Source organism: Lindgomyces ingoldianus (genome assembly GCF_010093535.1).
Source record: "Lindgomyces ingoldianus strain ATCC 200398 unplaced genomic scaffold BDR25scaffold_21, whole genome shotgun sequence".
Taxonomy (NCBI): Eukaryota; Fungi; Ascomycota; class Dothideomycetes; order Pleosporales; family Lindgomycetaceae; genus Lindgomyces; species Lindgomyces ingoldianus.
In genome coordinates, this window is record NW_022985182.1 from 397,498 (window position 1) to 413,953 (window position 16,456).

General features: G+C 49.9%; 5 protein-coding genes across 5 annotated transcripts; 2 read left to right on the forward strand and 3 right to left on the reverse strand.

Moving 5' to 3' along the window:
* Positions 1 to 81: 81 nt before the first annotated feature.
* BDR25DRAFT_356537 (uncharacterized protein) lies at positions 82 to 8,347 on the reverse strand (the record flags this gene model as incomplete). Its single annotated transcript, XM_033695657.1, has 53 exons — positions 82 to 114; positions 158 to 263; positions 288 to 354; positions 439 to 702; positions 731 to 793; positions 873 to 1,009; positions 1,067 to 1,080; positions 1,107 to 1,399; positions 1,432 to 1,508; positions 1,555 to 1,696; positions 1,736 to 1,854; positions 1,952 to 2,075; positions 2,126 to 2,210; positions 2,279 to 2,304; positions 2,337 to 2,468; positions 2,495 to 2,545; positions 2,599 to 2,810; positions 2,844 to 3,127; positions 3,205 to 3,469; positions 3,510 to 3,635; positions 3,665 to 3,723; positions 3,818 to 3,996; positions 4,046 to 4,065; positions 4,167 to 4,246; positions 4,276 to 4,398; positions 4,445 to 4,680; positions 4,719 to 4,846; positions 4,885 to 4,935; positions 4,996 to 5,076; positions 5,111 to 5,221; positions 5,256 to 5,332; positions 5,382 to 5,414; positions 5,448 to 5,466; positions 5,508 to 5,567; positions 5,607 to 5,636; positions 5,693 to 5,811; positions 5,863 to 6,034; positions 6,079 to 6,103; positions 6,133 to 6,328; positions 6,395 to 6,461; positions 6,551 to 6,616; positions 6,643 to 6,671; positions 6,731 to 6,917; positions 6,965 to 6,981; positions 7,033 to 7,216; positions 7,247 to 7,288; positions 7,323 to 7,382; positions 7,476 to 7,511; positions 7,551 to 7,819; positions 7,850 to 7,886; positions 7,961 to 8,124; positions 8,176 to 8,288; positions 8,317 to 8,347. The coding sequence occupies 53 exons, from the start codon at positions 8,345 to 8,347 to the stop codon at positions 82 to 84; spliced, it is 5,721 nt and encodes a 1,906-aa protein (XP_033546135.1).
* Positions 8,335 to 8,855, reverse strand: BDR25DRAFT_47966 (uncharacterized protein). The gene has a single exon (XM_033698631.1). It carries the CDS (start codon positions 8,702 to 8,704, stop codon positions 8,366 to 8,368), a length of 339 nt encoding a protein of 112 aa, XP_033546136.1. The 5' UTR covers positions 8,705 to 8,855; the 3' UTR covers positions 8,335 to 8,365.
* BDR25DRAFT_47967 (Pkinase-domain-containing protein) lies at positions 8,856 to 11,505 on the reverse strand. The gene has a single exon (XM_033698632.1). It carries the CDS (start codon positions 11,176 to 11,178, stop codon positions 9,007 to 9,009), a length of 2,172 nt encoding a protein of 723 aa, XP_033546137.1. The 5' UTR covers positions 11,179 to 11,505; the 3' UTR covers positions 8,856 to 9,006.
* Positions 11,506 to 12,409: 904 nt separating this feature from the next.
* Positions 12,410 to 13,334, forward strand: BDR25DRAFT_304443 (uncharacterized protein). Its single transcript, XM_033690209.1, has one exon. It carries the CDS (start codon positions 12,523 to 12,525, stop codon positions 13,099 to 13,101), a length of 579 nt encoding a protein of 192 aa, XP_033546138.1. The 5' UTR covers positions 12,410 to 12,522; the 3' UTR covers positions 13,102 to 13,334.
* A 1,731-nt stretch (positions 13,335 to 15,065) lies between these two features.
* Positions 15,066 to 15,731, forward strand: BDR25DRAFT_48007 (uncharacterized protein). The gene is made up of 2 exons (XM_033698634.1): positions 15,066 to 15,476; positions 15,543 to 15,731. The coding sequence occupies exons 1-2, from the start codon at positions 15,157 to 15,159 to the stop codon at positions 15,634 to 15,636; spliced, it is 414 nt and encodes a 137-aa protein (XP_033546139.1). The 5' UTR covers positions 15,066 to 15,156; the 3' UTR covers positions 15,637 to 15,731.
* Positions 15,732 to 16,456: the final 725 nt, after the last annotated feature.

The following is a 16,456-nucleotide window of genomic DNA, read 5'->3' on the forward strand; positions in this document are numbered from 1 at the left end:
CCGTGGCGTAGGAAGTGGATAGCATAAATTCTGGTATTTAATGATTGAATGTCTCAATAAGCCGATCAGTTATGTGCAAAATTAGTTTGTATAGAACGCCTTCTGGCCATATTGCTAGACCCTACACGACTAGGACAGACTCCTGTTTCTCTCTCACCCAAACCCCGGCCCCATGATCACGGACTTTCTTGGAAGAGCTCTTCTCACGGATTTGATGGCCAGAGCTCTTCCATGAGATTTGCAACTCGGTCCCATCCGCAGTTCTGGGTCACCCGGCGCCCACAGACAGCACCATAATCTCCGAGTAAGCACGACAGCATAGCCAGTAGCAGACTTCGCCCCAGAGAAAAGCATCTCGATTTCATCCGCCCGCAAAGCTTCATAAAGTCCTGTATTGCTGGAGGGTTACGCACGCAATCACATCCTATCTTGTGGTACCATCTCCTATTCGGTGAGGTTGAAAAATGATAGCGTACCTAAGTGTTAGCACGAAGTACAATACATCTACGAAATGGAAATGAATCCCTACCCGGTCCCGATATCGAATGATGGCGATTTGGCGAGGCTCAAAATGATATCTGTCGCGGAAGTGATATAGACTCTGCGAAGAAAGTTCAAGCTCAGTAGTGCCATGACTTACATACAGATTCTTATTCATCATGGGCATGTTACTTCGGAGAACGAGAGGGACTTGGTGGATATCTGCGAGATGTAGCATCTGAAAGGTGACTTATTCGTGCTCTGAAGGGACACGTAGTTGAGCTAAGCTTCAGGAGTTGGGCACACTCTGGAACTTTTGGTGTTCATTCTAAGTCCTCTAAGCAATAGGTATTGTTCAATGAAATATAAAGTGCTTCTTAGGTAGGGAGTACATCCAATTCTGACATGCCCGATCCAAAATTCGGTACTCGAGATGAGTGAGATGTACTTCTTCACTAGGTAAGAATAAGAACGGGGAGTGCGAGCAAGGGATTCCAAGAGAAAGAGCACTGGAAAGCGGTTCCAAGTTCTGGCGGGCATCGTCCAACCTAGAGGGAAGTCTCTCTGTTAGTATAAGCTTTGTCACCCGAGCTTTTGTCCCTCAAGCTAGCTAATAGAAGCTATACCACTCCAGATACTGTGATCGGATATGATTCTAACCAGTCGAATTCTTCCATAAAAGCCATAGTGCCTGTCTCTCGGACGCCCTCCCTCCACTGGAATGGGTGCGGAAGTCTCCGGGATTGGATTCCCATTCGAGCACCGTGAGAACCCTCCATTCGAAGCATATATTTCTGTCCAACCGCTACTCCAGCTACCAGAGTCGCTAATTTCAGAAATGACGTTCCACTCCCATTGAGTTTAGTGGTCGTCATGAGTGTATACTCCAGCCTTAAACAAGAAACATCAGATACCAGTCCTAGGAGAAAGATACGGAGCCCAATGACGTACCACAACAGTTTGGCGGCGCCTCACTGTCTCCAGGGGAATCCATTCTCAGCCCTCTTCCGGAAATAGCATGCCACAATCTCAGGATCAAAGATCGATTCGAACGCTTCCTTTCTATTTCTTCACAAGACTGTAAGGACTCTGTTACAAAAACGATAGTCCTCATCATTAGTGCGCACAAGTACCTCTGTTAGCATTTTAACAATGGGAGGATGGTCAACGAGAGTAGTCGCCGGCAGATTCTCACAGTCTTCGAAGTCAATGCGGCCTTGTGGTGGAGGGCAGAGTTTGGGCAGGTAAAGCTCACAGGATGCATGCGGGTCGCTGTAGGCTTCTCCGGGGGAATTTTCAAATCCGCTAAAATTGCCTAAGTCATTGCATTCATCCCCAGATTTGACAGCGATGTTAGTCTCGGCGTTGTCCATCCTAGTACGATCTCAAGCAGTCCTAAAGTATGCCCTTTACCTAAAAGACGGTTTCTTTAAGTCTGCTTAAAATTTCCTCTGAGTTAGATTAGAGATACTCATAGAGGGATAATACTGATTTTTGAATGTAGTTTATACAAAAAATGATACAAAATGTTTTAATGAAGTACTCGTAACGCTTCTTTAGAACTCCGTATTCTATAATGACTGACCAGATCCACGCTCAGTTGGCGCTCCTTGGAGGGGCCCTTAAGGGGGTATGCTTAGTTTACTGCGGCTTAAATTAACTCTAGGTTTCTTCGTTTGGTAGCCATGGTGAATTAACTGCAGTAGGCGAAAATGCCCTCCAGCACACCCCTAGATTGGGCCAATGTCTACAATATCCCAGGCTCCTCGGGCCCTTTCACAGTTGATACTTAGGCAACGGGCTCCAATCTCCCATCTTCTCCAACTGCGCCTCATTATACACTGTCCTCTATTAACCCTCCATCTTCCTTGCATTCCTCTGATTAGTCGTATAAAACAAGAACTTGAGCATAAGGGCATCAACATGCCCGCCACAATACATGCAGACGAAGTGCCAAACCCCGTCAGATACTTTAGTGGCTCCTTTTCCTAATCAAAAAAAGGTCCCACGATACCGCCGAGATTTATTATGCAGGTCATCGTAGTGATGCTCATAACACGCCTTGCTAGACCAGCGAGGTTGCGATAGTCCAGGCGTTGCAGCCGGACAGGATGGGACAGATTTCAGCGCAAGAGAGCTGAACTATAACGTAGCAGATAGCGACGCTGTCTGTAATACCTGCAGCTTTGGCAAATAAAATATAATATGCGGTAATGGCCATGGCTTCCGCTCCAACAACGAAGGGCATGCGCCAGGTAAAACGATCGGCCTCAAGTGATAGTATTAACGCGGAGAGGGTACCATAGGAATACAGAGGCACTGTAGGAAGCCTCAAGTTTGCTAAGGCGGAGCCCATATTTTACAAGATTTGAAGAAGAGTAAACTTCAAGCCATAGCTGCGTACTGCGCTTGACGTGAAGATTGTATATAGATCTGCGAAAGCTTTGAGAACCAACCAGAGGATTGAGCGTTGGAATCGCACCTCTTTACCCCTACGTTGAGTTTCTTCTTTCCAACCCCGCGCCTGAGTATATAGTATAATTTGAGGAATCGGGTTCGTTGTGAGTAAGCCACCGCCCGTAGTATGGTCCGGAGAATCAAGGAGTAAGAAGAAATCCCTAACTCCCACCAGGACGGCCGCAATTCCCTCGATGACAAAGATTCACCATCAGCCTTCGTAGTTATTAATACCATTCATTTTTGCAATTGCGGCAACAAGAAGACCCGAAAATGCCCCCGATGTACCACAAGTGCAATGAATAGAGCAATTTTGAATTCGGTACGGCGGAACTGCACCACTGACAGATGAAATAGATCGGCCCGGGAAAGAATCCAGCTAAGAAGAAATACAAGAAGAATCGCGCTGCGCAAAGGCCCCCAAAATTTTGAACGGCACCCACCAAGGTCATGACTGTTCCCCACAGGAGAATGGGAATATCCATGTACCAAGATGGTCACTTGAACTTGGCAAAATATACGGTGCTTGGAACTTTGCAGAGCACATATAGACCGAAGAACATCATCAACACGAAGTTGTAGTGAGTTCCTGGCATACCCAGGGTATCTTCAAAACTTTCAATGTCGTACAAGAATTGGCCTTCGTCTTAGCTCCAGCATGTGGCTCTGAGGGTGGCCCTGGAAGGCTGTCTATGGCGCTTTCTCGATGATTGTCTCATCCAGTGACTTCTTCCTATTTATCGATCGTTTCACTTCGAGAGCCATGATTTCAATTTGGTGAGCTTCCTATGGGGGGGCCTCACTTCTAAATGCGAGAAATAGGCTGGAAAAAAATAGGTGCAGGGCCATTGGAGCGCTTAAGTAGGTCTCCTAATCAGACACCCAAAGCCATGGAACTGGAGCGTCCTCGGCCTTTCTCTGTTCTAGTTATCAAGACCCTTGAATATGCGATACATGAGTACAACCTGCGATACCTAGGGATAGTATCCGTTCGAAAATCTCCTAGATCCCTGCTTATGCCGTAAGTGGAAAAGAGACCAAGGCTGGGGTTGGCAAGGACTCTTCGCTGGCCGTTTTAGCACTTGTCTTGGCCAGCATAAGATCGGACGAAAGATGTTATCAGGTGAACTTTATCCGCGAGTTTTGAAGATACTCTAAAGATAATTGGGGCATATAAGGTTAGCTAACTCGCAATAGAATTCTCGCAAAGGCGTACAGCAAAGTTTCACCAAGCCTCAGCATTCTTCTTATTCTTCGGGAAATTCGAATTATCGGTTACAGCTCCGGGGCTCTGTAGCACAACGAGACCCTGGGAATGAACGAATGATGAGGGATGACATATAGGGGAGAACAATGGAAGTAGTTGCAGAGTACGAGAGCCCGCCGTAGAACTAAAACATCAACAAAGATGCTTTGCTCCGCAAACCCACTACCGGAATTTAGGGTAGCAACATCCGCATGCTAATTTCCATGTTAAATGAGGTCTTTCTCATGTTCTGCCCTAGACACCAAAGTGCTGGTTATGGGCAGGGGCCTTGACCTCACAGTAATCATCCACGAATCTCCCCTGTTGTTGTATATGATAGAAGGCACTAAGGAGACAGATTTTGCCTTCGATCCCCTGTAAGGGCGCTGGGGAAAGGATATTTGTGTGTTCGTGAATAAATTGGACGTGATCGAACTTCAGGCTTCCCGTCAGGCCAAAGTCCTTCCAAATAGTGACAATGAAGAGGTTCTCCTCTGCTGCAGTATATCAAGATAACGTGTGCTAAATGTGCAACCTACCCCCGGGGTCTCGCCTCTCCAAGTCACTCCAGAAAAGCACTTCTTATATAGGAGAACCCTTATCTTGCAAAAGTGGAGGACATTATATTGTCGCCATTGCGGCCAGACAGAGAGAATATGTAGGCTGAAGAACAACGCCGTGGTTAAAAACGTGTAACTCACTATTCCCGAAACCTAAGTGGAATGATTGGGATTGCCTTATTACTTTCAGCACTTTCACAATGATGTGCATGTGGTTAGAGAGCAGACCCGCAAGGTAATGTGCCTTAAAACTCATAGGCTAGTTTGCGCTCTGGGATAACTTCAGCGTCAGGTATGTCCATATCCCACTTCCCATCTGTTCTAGGCTGGGGGCTGTCTCAGGCTTCATCCGAAGGTTCTGACCCACGCCAAGCCATGATAGCGGAATGGAATTCGTCGCTTTTGGGGGACCATCTTAGGATCCATGCAGATGGCGGGTGTCCCGGGCATACCCATAAATTCAGTCTTCTTCTCTCCACTTCAGAGATCATGTAGAGCGTGATATCTCTCACTCATACCTCACTGCAAGAGAGAGAAAAGGAAATAACCTTAAGGGATCAGCGTGAATGAGGAAATTTATTGAGCATGCCTGTGACAGTATGAGTGCCACTAGGTGATTAGTGTGTTGCTAGCATTACAGAGATTCTGTAACAAAGCTCTTTCCGGAACGGCTAGGGGGTTGTGCTCAGATGTTCTTATCCCACATCAACAAAATGGAAACGACTTCACGAATATCAAGAAACCCTCAAAGATAAAGAAATGACAAATTAAAATTATCATGTGAAGATAGGAAACCTGCATGGAGCACATGACCAGAATCTGCACTTCATGCAACAGCCAGCCAGCTGACCTGCACTAGCTACCCTTCGCGCCTCATCAAATCTCCGTATTCTCTTCGTCTCCACCCTTTACCTTACGCCCAAAAACCCTACCATCTTTCCACCATGACCCAAACATAGATCTTCTGTCTGAGCGCCTCTGACTAGATCTCCTGCCCGTCATCCGGCTCAACCCGAATGCAGGAATTGCCTTCCCAATCCAGCAGCGAAAGGCTTCACACGGACGCTGCTCGTCGGTGCGGCCCGATCAAGCTTTCCGGAGGAACGCGTCTGAGTCGACACTAGCAGCGTGTCGCGCGTGTGCATTGAAGTGCCGTTTATCCTCGGCCCTCTTCATGGAGATTGTCAGATGGTTCTGGCGTGACGCCAGGAAACAACCAATCACCCTCTCCAATATTGTATCTGGGGTTTCAGGCATTGGTGCAAGTATTCCCCAGAGAAGGCCTGATGGGCTGGTCGGCATTCGGGAGGCTAGACATGGGTGATTGAAAGGGACCAGGGAGAGAATTGGTGGCAGTCAGCTTAGGTGGGGTCTGAAGCTTAAATCAACATGGGCGGGCACGTCCGAGAGTAGCAGAGAACTTGGAAAGGCAATACGTAGTGGAAATTACATTGAAAACTAAAGAAGCAATACGGCGGAAGTGTGGGGATTGAGAAGTGTAGAGAGCGTTGCCGATGAGTGAACATCTATCAAGTCTGTAACCATTAGCTTGAAGCGGATACATAGCAAGATGAAGAAATGACGCCTAAGAAAGTGTAGAATATCCTATGTGCTGACAAGGATCAAATTAGAAGTAGAGAATACTGGGAACGACAAGAATTCGCCTTGGATGATAATCATCGGCTACTGACGGATGCTGAGAAATGCCTTGACGGTGTCTTGCGCAACACAACACAACATTAAAAAACTTATCCAAGCAGCAGATCGAATGGCGAGATCTTCAACAACGAGAAAGATTTCTCATCACCTGATAATGAGATCTTCCCCTGGATTACCCATCCAGTTCATCCGCCTCTTCACTCTCATTGGCTCTCTTCCAACCCCGACGGTTAGGCAAACATGCACCATCGAAAGGCTTCCTCTTTCTTCTCACACGCGATCAACGCTCAGCGGCCCGCATCTGAAAAATCTGCCAAAAAAGCAACACTACAAATGCCTCGAATCTGTTGATGTGGTGTGCTCTCGTTTTTTCTGCAGATGTCTTACCAAACCAATCGCTTGAACTGCCTTTGTCTTTCGTGCTGTAGCTCCAGTTCGTAAATGTCAAGTTGCCATCATTGCCCTCGCTCTCTCTCTCGCAAGGGGTCCACGTAGTAAGAAACTTCGCAAAGCAACTTTAGAGTCACCCTTCATTGGTAATATTTAAATAGCTTTTGCCGACGATCGGTAGGCGATTGACTAAGAAACGAGAAGAGAAGTGAAAGCATTCGTACGCATGCACGCACATACGCACTTATTGGTTCTTGCAACTGTCTCTCCGAGCATCGGACAAAATGAACTCTGAGTGAAGTGAGGCTCAAAGTAGGACTGGGCGTCAACAACCCCAGCCACCGAACTCCGGGGAGGTACATCCCCACTTTCGGACAACGAAACCACTGGAGCAGATTTCACCGCCATCTCATCATCTGACTCCCTGCCGCTTATCTAAGCCTGGTCGCATCACTTCAGCAGCGCAACGCAGAATCTGCAGTCGGGGAAAAAGAACCTTGGAAGGGTTTTGCGACGAGGGTCTTTATCACGGGCCCTGCGCGAGCTGCAGGAAACCCTTGGAATGGATTTTCGATGTACCCATACGAAACCTATCATCTCGCAGAGATTCAGGAAGAGAAAAAAAAAAAATCTCAGTCAAGATATAGTAGACAGCCCCGCGGTTGTAGTTAAGGGGCTTTCACGTGCAAGAATGTCTCTTAATCAGGAATTGGCTCTTCCTTGCCTTAAGGAGCACCTCCGGTTAGCAGGTTTTGCACTGAGCGCTTGAGACAGTCACAATACTGTTATGAGAAACGTGGACCTCGTGACACCTACGGTCTCTGATCTCAAAGCCACGAGTCGGAAACAGATATCCAACCACAAGCTCCAATCTCAAGGAGAGAAATGCCCGCATGACGTGCATACAACTACATCCAAGCACATCCCTCCTAAGCGCTCTCACCAGCACCAATCCACCATCCCTCCCTCCCTCCCTCCTAACCCTCCTAACCCTCCTGATAATCTCCAAATCTCCACCGAAAAGCCCCTAAGATACCAAGTCTTGGGCTAAGAAAACAAGGTGTTCTAGAGTCTTGGAAAAGCCGTGCCGAGATCTTCTAGTCGTGTTCGGGTGCGTTGACAGCCCAGCTCGGGTTGAGCAGACTTTGATGGCGTGCTTGGTACTTACAACCTAGGGCTTGGTGTTGCTCCGTGGAGTTGAGGATGGTTGTTGGGAAGGAGATTAATGTAATGCGGAAGCAAAGTCTGCGTCTTCAAAAGTGGAACTGAGATTGTCGGGACATTTATCCAGTTACCAGATGTTGAGAAAACTGCCCGGTGCAGTTCCGCACACTCGCACACTCGCCCTCACCATCGGCGCAATCAGAGCTATCTCCTCGCGACGCTACTACACTGCAAGTCTGCTGCCGCCGTGCTCTCCAAATCACCTCGGCCGAACATCCTTGGATGACAGCACGAAATCATGTAATCGCCTTGTGGACCAAATTCCTCCTTCCCTCAACCATGTTTAAGAAAACTTGGAACCAGGGAAAAGCGATGGATTAAGGCGTGGCATGCACGAGAGGCTATGTAGCTAATTTAGCTTTCCATTCATTGCATCCAAGCGCATCGCATCAAACCGCTTTCCTCCGTGTTGCATTGGATAATTTGGCTCCGGCCCAATGGAAGCGGAGGATATGCAACGTGCGTTATCTTGTTTGAGAGACAGGCAGAGCTCAGCATCGACGGCATCACATTCAGTGTACCACAGTCCGACGTCTGGTATCACAGAGAGGAGAGCACATATGAGGGCAGAAGCAAAAGTGTCAAATTGTAGATGTAATAAAAAGGCCGTTAATATGTACGGATCAAGAAAGCAAAAAATAAGAATAATGAAGAAAGTCAATTGTACATCTCGCTGAACCTCTGCCATGTCAGACTGTAATAATAAAGGAAGTAATGATAACCCGCCAGGTCTTCAAACCCACCCAATCTTGAGGAAACGACAGTACAACGCACACAAGATTCGCCTTAAGGGGGGATCCGTCCATATAAACAGTCCCCCTTTCCCCCCTTTCCCCCCTTGTCCCTGTAAATGCCACTGCTAGCGGTTCCCTAACCTCTTTCATATTGGAGGATACAAGAATCTAATCGAGATTTCTTGCAAGGCTATTGCAAGCAGAACGCCTCCCATGCTATGACGCCAACAAAAGGAAGAAATTCGTAGAATCGATCTCAAGACCATCCGTCTCCCATATCCCAACGATGGGTCAGTGCTTTCGCAACCCGAGACTCTGGCTTTGGCGGTTTGTGGGTGTGAAGAAGAGTCTTTTTCATCTTCGACATTTGCTTAGAAGTGCATTTCGACGTGTCGATACTGACGGTTGGGTCCTCAAAACTCTCTGGACAGCAGCACTCGATGCCCTTGATACAGACGCTGCTGACGACTTCTCGAATCGTGATGCGTTTCTCGGGGATTGGATGGAGCATCTTCAGTAAAAGCCGCTTGATGGGCGGGGGATTGATAAAACTGAAGAGCTTTCCGCATTTCGGTTGACCATCAGGACCATCAAAGATCTGCCCATCCGGGTGGTTAGGCAACCACTCGTCCCATCCTTTCTTGAATCTAGCGTAGTATTCGAACTCGGGTTTGGCTGCTTGCCATGGACAACCTCCAAACGTCATTGTCAAGAAGACAATAGCACAAGACCAGACATCAAGGGGTCTTGGGTCATACTCTCCATTCTTCGCGAGCACTTCGGGAGCAATGTAGGGAAGACTACCACAGATGCCCGGCTTGGAAAGACGAACTTCGCCCATGTTCCTGCCGCATTCGCCGCCGGCTGCACGAAGGCCGGGGTGCTCTCCACTGAAGACCTCAGCAACGCCAAAGTCGGAAATCTTGAGATGGCCATCCTTATCTAGGAGTAAATTTTCCAGCTTGATGTCGCGGTGAGCAATGCCGTGACAATGCAAGTAGTCAACGCCTCGGAGGAGTTGCTTGAAGAAGCAAAGTCGATCGTTAACAGAATAGTAGCCTTCAAGGCCAGCCGCAAACAGCTTTCGTTCTACCAACGAGAAGAGCTCTCCGTAGGCGCAGAATTCCATCACATGGTTCCATCGACCCTTGTTCTTGCACAAGCGGACAGTTTCGACGATGTTTGGGTGGTGCAAGCTCTTAGCAATGCTGTATTCGGACTGGATCTTCTTGATGTAGTCGTCTTCATGTTCATCCTTTTCTCGGCCACGGAACTCCTTGACAGCGACCAATTCTTCGCCAGAGATACCTTTCCGCGCCATAATGCGGACTTCGGCTGTAGCGCCACGGCCCAAGCACTTGCCCCGCTTTCCAGGCATCAGGCTCGAGCTCTTGAATTCCTTATCCAGTTCGCAGCAATCGACGACGAATTCGTCTGGTAGACTGAGACTCAAACGGCGGGCTTTCATACCAACGCCCTCAGCGGCCGGCTTGGAGAAAGTATCGATAAGACCAACGGTTTGATCCGCGGACTGGAGCTTTGGGACTATCTCTGTGCTTGCTGAGCGCCTCCGAGCAAATCTGGAGTTCTTCTTTCCCTCTTTCCCCCCACCAGCCCATGTGATACCGGGTCTAGTTTGCTTCTCCATGCCTGCAATAGCTGTCGAGGACGATGAGTGTTTGTGACCGAGACGAGGCTTCTTCCCCGAAGATGTTTCCTCGTTGGAGATTGTGCTGGAGGGTGAGCCCGGTGATGGTGGAGAGTTTCCCTGGGAGGACTTGGGGGAGTTTCGAGCTGACAGCGAAAAGGAACTGAGCCTCCTGTATTTGGGGATGTTCAATGCGGGAGCAGAGACTTCATCCGGGCCATCTACGCCAGTCTTGACAAATACCTGTTCACTTGGGATGTTGGAGGCGCTGGGAACATCCTTGGTCGAAGGAGTCCTGTGAAGTTTATTACGCATGAATGAACCAACGCGTTTTGTGAGACCAGGCTTTTCGGGAGCTACTGTTGGGTCCATCTGCGATGTTAATTTGGTGTTCGATTGTGTCCGGGTCACCGCCGCTGCTGCTGGGGGAGGTGCGGCTTCCTTGGGTACGGCAGGTGTGGCAGGTGCGACCGAATATGGTTGTGGCAGCGATTTCGAGTGGAGGTGAGGCATGTCAGACTTTGCGGTGACGAAGACACTCTCCACGGTGCCGTCTGGTCGGAACGGATGTGAGTCGGGAGCAGTGTCGCTGGTTGGGGTTAGAGGTTCGGCGGGCTCGCTCGCGGTCTCTGTGCTCTCGTCCTCTTCGGGAATAGGAGTCTGGTATTCGACCAAGCGTGAATCCCTATGACGGGAAAGGTCAGGCTCCGCCGCGGACTCCACCGAGTCCTTCGGGAGGTTGCTCGCCAAAGTTGGCGTTCGTAGAGCCACGGAAGGCATGGCAATATTCTGGGCGGTGTCGAAGAATGGTACAGTGATTGCGATCGGCGTCGGCTCCAGCCAATTCACAAGTTGGGACCGGTGTTCAGCGGCAGTAGATTGGGTCGGCTAGTACTTAAATATGTGGTAGATGCCGTGACCATGAAAGCACTGTGCAACTACGCTCTCTGGAGCGAGCTTGGCTGGTGATAGGAGGATTCAAGAGAGGAGCAAGAGAAGAAGGACAGGGCGGGAACGGTTTTAGAGAAGTTGGAGGAGGCTGTTAATCGCAGAAGAGCCATGCGAGGACCATACAGAGGGATTGAGCGGCAGTAGATTTGGCGGCGACGTGCTGGGGGAATGCACGGTGGTGTTGAGCGGCGTGCAGCGCGATTGATGGTGGGGAGTACAGGGTATTTGGATGGTGGCAGCCAGCAGCCAGGGCACCGAAGCCCAGTGACGAAATGTCGGGAACGAGGTGCCGAAGCAGCGAGGGGCGAGGGGAGGGAATAACGGCGAGATGAGCGATCCCTGAATCTTAAGGCGCCAACGGCAACAATAAGAATTATCAAGGGCTGGCTTGGGGGGGGGGAGGGGGAACCCGGTGGCGGCTATTCAACAACACGCTTTCCTGTGTGCTGCAGCAGAGGCCGCCGGACGGCGACGTTTTAACAATCAAGCTCGCTGGACGAGGCTGGCGTCGGTGTGCGGGCGACAAAGCCAAGCGCTCAAGGGCTGCACCCCACCCCAAGAGTGCGTCAAATTCTCGTGCAGATGTGCAGACGATCGGATCCAGGAGCAAATGCGGTGGAGAGTAAGATAAAGAAACTGGGTCGCCTTGAGCCAGGGCCCCGACGCTCTGTACGCCCCGGTCTCTGACACCTACCGCACTTGCTCCTCGCTCGCCTGAGCGCCGCATCGACGTCGAATAGTGAGAAAAGTCGTGCGCAGTGTTCCCGGATTTCCCGATGTGGCCATGTCCGCCAATGAGGTACGGAGTCTAGCGATGGAACCCACCGCACACAACACGGCTCTGCGACGTGGACAGCATCTCGCGGCCGTAATTTACTGCTGCAACTGCGGCAGCGGCTCTCTATTCTGGGATCCTCCCCCAGCCCTGCATGTCCCTTGGCCTTGGTGAGATCACGCCAAAAATGCGGCATTATTCTGGCGACTCAGGCGTCGTTGGCGTTCCCCTACAAAATACCTCAACCGCCCTCCATCACAACCTCTGCAGCTCCTCGCCTTATTCCTCTGATTAGCCAGGCACTTGGTCGACGCGCGACGAACTGCAGTGCTTCTCTGCCGACGTCTCCCGCAACGACACGAGCAAGGGGTAAGCCAACGGGCAATCGCCGCCTCAAGATGCCGCTTCCAGACGAGCGCGAAGCGACACAGAATTCCTGCCATGCATTCCTGCTGCACTCCACCCACCTCCAAGGCTTGTTTGAAGCTCTGGAGCAATCTGAGCTAGGTGCCCTGGGTCAACGCTTTGCCGCTCTTCGCGCCATTGGGCAGGGTGGAGTGGGGGTTCACGTCGCCTGCTTCAGCGTCTTTCATGATAAAGTTCTCTCACCTCCAAATTTAAGCATCGCCAGCCGCCTGTGTGCTAGCAGCCAGCCGTTGCTCTACCATATGTCACTGCTGAACTGCGGACTGCAACGAACACCCTCAGCCCTCCCACATTTGATCCATGTATCGATCCAGCTACCCGCATTTGCTGGCAAGCCCTCGGCGTCCGAGGTAACAACCCCACAGGATCTTGCTACACGACCCCGCAATAATGGAGGCGGGCCTAAACTGGCATTCTCATCCTCGGACTTGTCCGACTCTCCATTTCAGACGACCTGTGAAGCTTCGGACGAGTATTCCTTGTTGCCCGTTGTCCATCTTGTTTTCATTTTCAAGACTTCTCAGAGCCGTCCGTCCTGCAAAACGACGTAGTGCAACGACCGTTGACCAGTTCTATAATTATTACCATTAATGGTTCGCTATATTCTCGCTCCAGCATTGGTTAGTATCGAACCCGGTGACCTCCTGCATTCGGTCCCCGCAGGATCGTCAAGTCTGCAATTCCTACGACAACACTTCCACACGCATTCACGGTGCATTGCCTCGTACATTTTCAGACTCAAACGGCATTGTCACACAGCAATTCTCCCCGACTCGCTAAATCATTGAAGCTTGAATAATCCGACGCTGTGGAAATTCACCAGCAGTTCAAGCGGTGAGTCTGACGTCTCCGTATCTCACAGCTCACGACGCTGGGCCAATGGTTCACGATTGAATTCTCCCCGTGGCTTCCCCCACAGTCACAAACAGCAGCACCTGCAGTAGTGGAGAGCTTCTTTTGGCTGCCTTTGGCCTTTTAATGAATAATGCTGCAAAGCATGTTGAGCCCATCGACCCATGACTCCATGGAAGAAGTGGTCCGAGCGCGCATATCCGTGGGGGGCGTCGGGGCAAGCTGACTGCATCTATCCTGAAAATGCAGCAGCCGGCGACTTCGGACTGCCCAGGTGTGTTGCAACCCACGTGAGCGTTTACCCTTCAGAGTGTTCCAATGGCACAGCCAAGAGCCTCATCATGCTGTGCATCGTTGCTCTTCTCACTCCTTGCCTCACCTTTTGCTTCGGGCCCCGACTCTCAGCTTCCTGCCATATTCTAGTACGTCGCTTTTGAATGTTCATACATCTGTAAAGAAAACACTTGGCCCGGAAACACCAAGACGGCTTGTATCGATTGCGCTGCCGGCTTGTCTCATGAGCAATCTCCATCCCTCCTCCTTTTCTCGATGTGTCGTGGTCTTCAGCAAGACTGGTTACATTACATGCCGCCTATTGACTTGGCGTCTCGGCCTTCCAACCACGGTGATCATGCATGAGCAATCCTCATGGATCTTCAACGGACACACATATCCAAGACTGGCCTGTTCAACATCCAAGACTTTTCAACATGCAAGTCAAACGTCAATTGTCTTGGTGATCGCCGTTACCCTCAACTTCATGTTTCCACACTCTCCGTGGCCTCGACCTGTTTTACAGAAATGAACATTGCGGGTACTCCTGAACTTGGCAATTCTCCTTGATGAACTCTAAATTTTGCTGCAGTCTTCCGTTGCACCGCGCTTGGCAGACTGATCACCACCAAGGACGGAATTTCTTGGCTCTTCTCTTCCTTTTTTCTTAGCCCATTTCCGCGCTTGGCAAGCTCATTTTCAGTAGTGAAATCATCCTTCGCTTTAGATCGACCTCATCAATACTCTTGCAGTCATTCTAATAATCCTGATTTCAAGTCGGGAGTGCACTGCAGTGTTTCGCACGATTCCCGACGCTCAGGCAGAGCACTTGGCCATGAAACACCCGCCGCTTGGCGCAGACAGCTCACCGAGGGCACGCATTGGATTACGAAGCCGGCTCGGAAACTCAGGCTAGGAACCTTTGCACGGGTGCCTAACCCTATGGGCTACATTGGGTGAAATGCTTCTGAATGGTGCGAGCAAGCAATATCCCAATTCCTTACTCTCATTGCCACCTCAACTCGGAACCTGATTTAGTTGGCTGCCATTCTGGGTACGCAAGCCGATTCCCGACGCACAGTGGAAGACCTTCTCATTTGGACGAAGAAATCTTCTGTCCCGTACATTGTCAGCATCCCGCACGAAGTGAGAAAGCCTCGAGGGACAAGAATCCTGCATACTAGAATCAAAAGCTAGCCGCATTAACTCAACGTACTACATCCACCAACCTATCCCTCCGTCTCACGACGCACTTAGAAATAGAACAGGCAGACACAAGGAAGGTACCAGAACACCATGCCAAGGCCTTCACACTCGTCGCACACATAACGGCCAAGAACCCTGGGATGCACACAGCGGCCCGGTGCTCGATGCGTCTCTCCCGCCGGGAGTGAGACTACAAGTCCTTCTCTTAGCTACGCGGCACCTTGTACCTCCGCTGGAAGGGAGAAACGTTTCTGTCTTCAAAACACTACCGCGGTATGGTAACGGGCATGGCGGACTTGGCGAGGCTTGTCCGTAACCTCCCGGCACCCTCAGGGTTCAATTCACGCCTGCGCACGGAATCATGGCCGGACACGCCCACCAGTTTCGGCCTCTGGATCTCGATCTGGATCGTCATGCTTACGGACCAGAACCAACATCGTATCTCTTTGCTGCGGGAAAGGCTGAAACAAATGCACGATCGACGCCTTGTCGATGGATGCCCAGAGCAGGCTGCATATGCGCCTATGCGGAGCTCTGCTCAGTTTACGAATCTAAAGTTTCAAGGATTTAGACACATTTCTGGCTTTGACTTAGTGTATGCACTGCACCGCAATACAGCTTGCTAACAGCAGGCCTAATCTCGAAACTTAAGTTAGAGTAGTTGCACAATCCTAAACCCTCCATCCCCCTTCACCTCACTTTCGTCCGAATTCTCGGGATGCGAAGACAACTTGCCTCGGGATCAAGGTAGATAGATTGTCAAAGACTTGTAAGAGGTTTTTTGAGTAATTGACGGTTGGTATGTGGAGGTGCCGCGGAAGGCAGAATGGCACGACAGCACGTCAGGCGCTTCATGTATAACAGGTAATAGCGTCATATCATACGGTAGAATAGTGCCACGCAAAGCATGGTCGGTAGTCTTTGTGTGTTTCCACCTGAACGAGATGAGGAGGGGATTCGGATTCGGATTCAAAGTCAGAGTCCTTGATGGAGAATTTGTTTGGGACTCTTACCTCTTTTTTTTTTCCCCTCACCTATTTACAGAGTTGAAGATACATATTTGCATCAAGTCTTCAGGAGTAAGTTCCACACGGATTCAGATTCACAAATAGGGGATCCCTTCCGCTCACCTCCTTTCCTTCTTTCTTTCCCCTTAACATAGCAGGATCCACTCCAGGTTTCACCGACGAAAGGTGTTGAGATTGGCCGATCATTCGCAGCCCTTGAGTCCCCCACCCCACCTTGTTTTACATCCTTTTTCCGCGACCAGAAATGTATTAATAGAAGGTAACCCCACTCCTGATGCTTGTAAGAGTCCAGTCATCCTATATTGCGACGTCATCCTTCAGCTGCCTGTCATTCGCTATCAAGTATGCATATCTTAGAAGAATGTGTTTTGTTGATTAGTGGTTGTTCCAGATCGTGCTTGTTTGAAGGATTCTGTGGTTTGGGGTTTGCTGTAACGGTAGCATTAGTAGCAGCAAGGAGTGAGAATATTTCATAGAACAACAGCCTTACGATAAGGCAAGAAAAGTACAGATTCTCACTCAGTTAAGCAAAAGGAGGCCTAGCATA

Bases quoted from the DNA above. Each gene is read 5' to 3' on its own strand.
- BDR25DRAFT_47966 (XM_033698631.1), bottom strand. From the start codon at position 8,704: ATGGCAGAGGTTCAGCGAGATGTACAATTGACTTTCTTCATTATTCTT.
- BDR25DRAFT_47967 (XM_033698632.1), bottom strand. From the start codon at position 11,178: ATGCCTTCCGTGGCTCTACGAACGCCAACTTTGGCGAGCAACCTCCCG.
- BDR25DRAFT_304443 (XM_033690209.1), top strand. From the start codon at position 12,523: ATGCCGCTTCCAGACGAGCGCGAAGCGACACAGAATTCCTGCCATGCA.
- BDR25DRAFT_48007 (XM_033698634.1), top strand. From the start codon at position 15,157: ATGGTAACGGGCATGGCGGACTTGGCGAGGCTTGTCCGTAACCTCCCG. The intron at 15,477-15,542 runs GTATGCACTGCA...AAGTTAGAGTAG, and splicing joins ATTTCTGGCTTTGACTTAGT to TTGCACAATCCTAAACCCTC.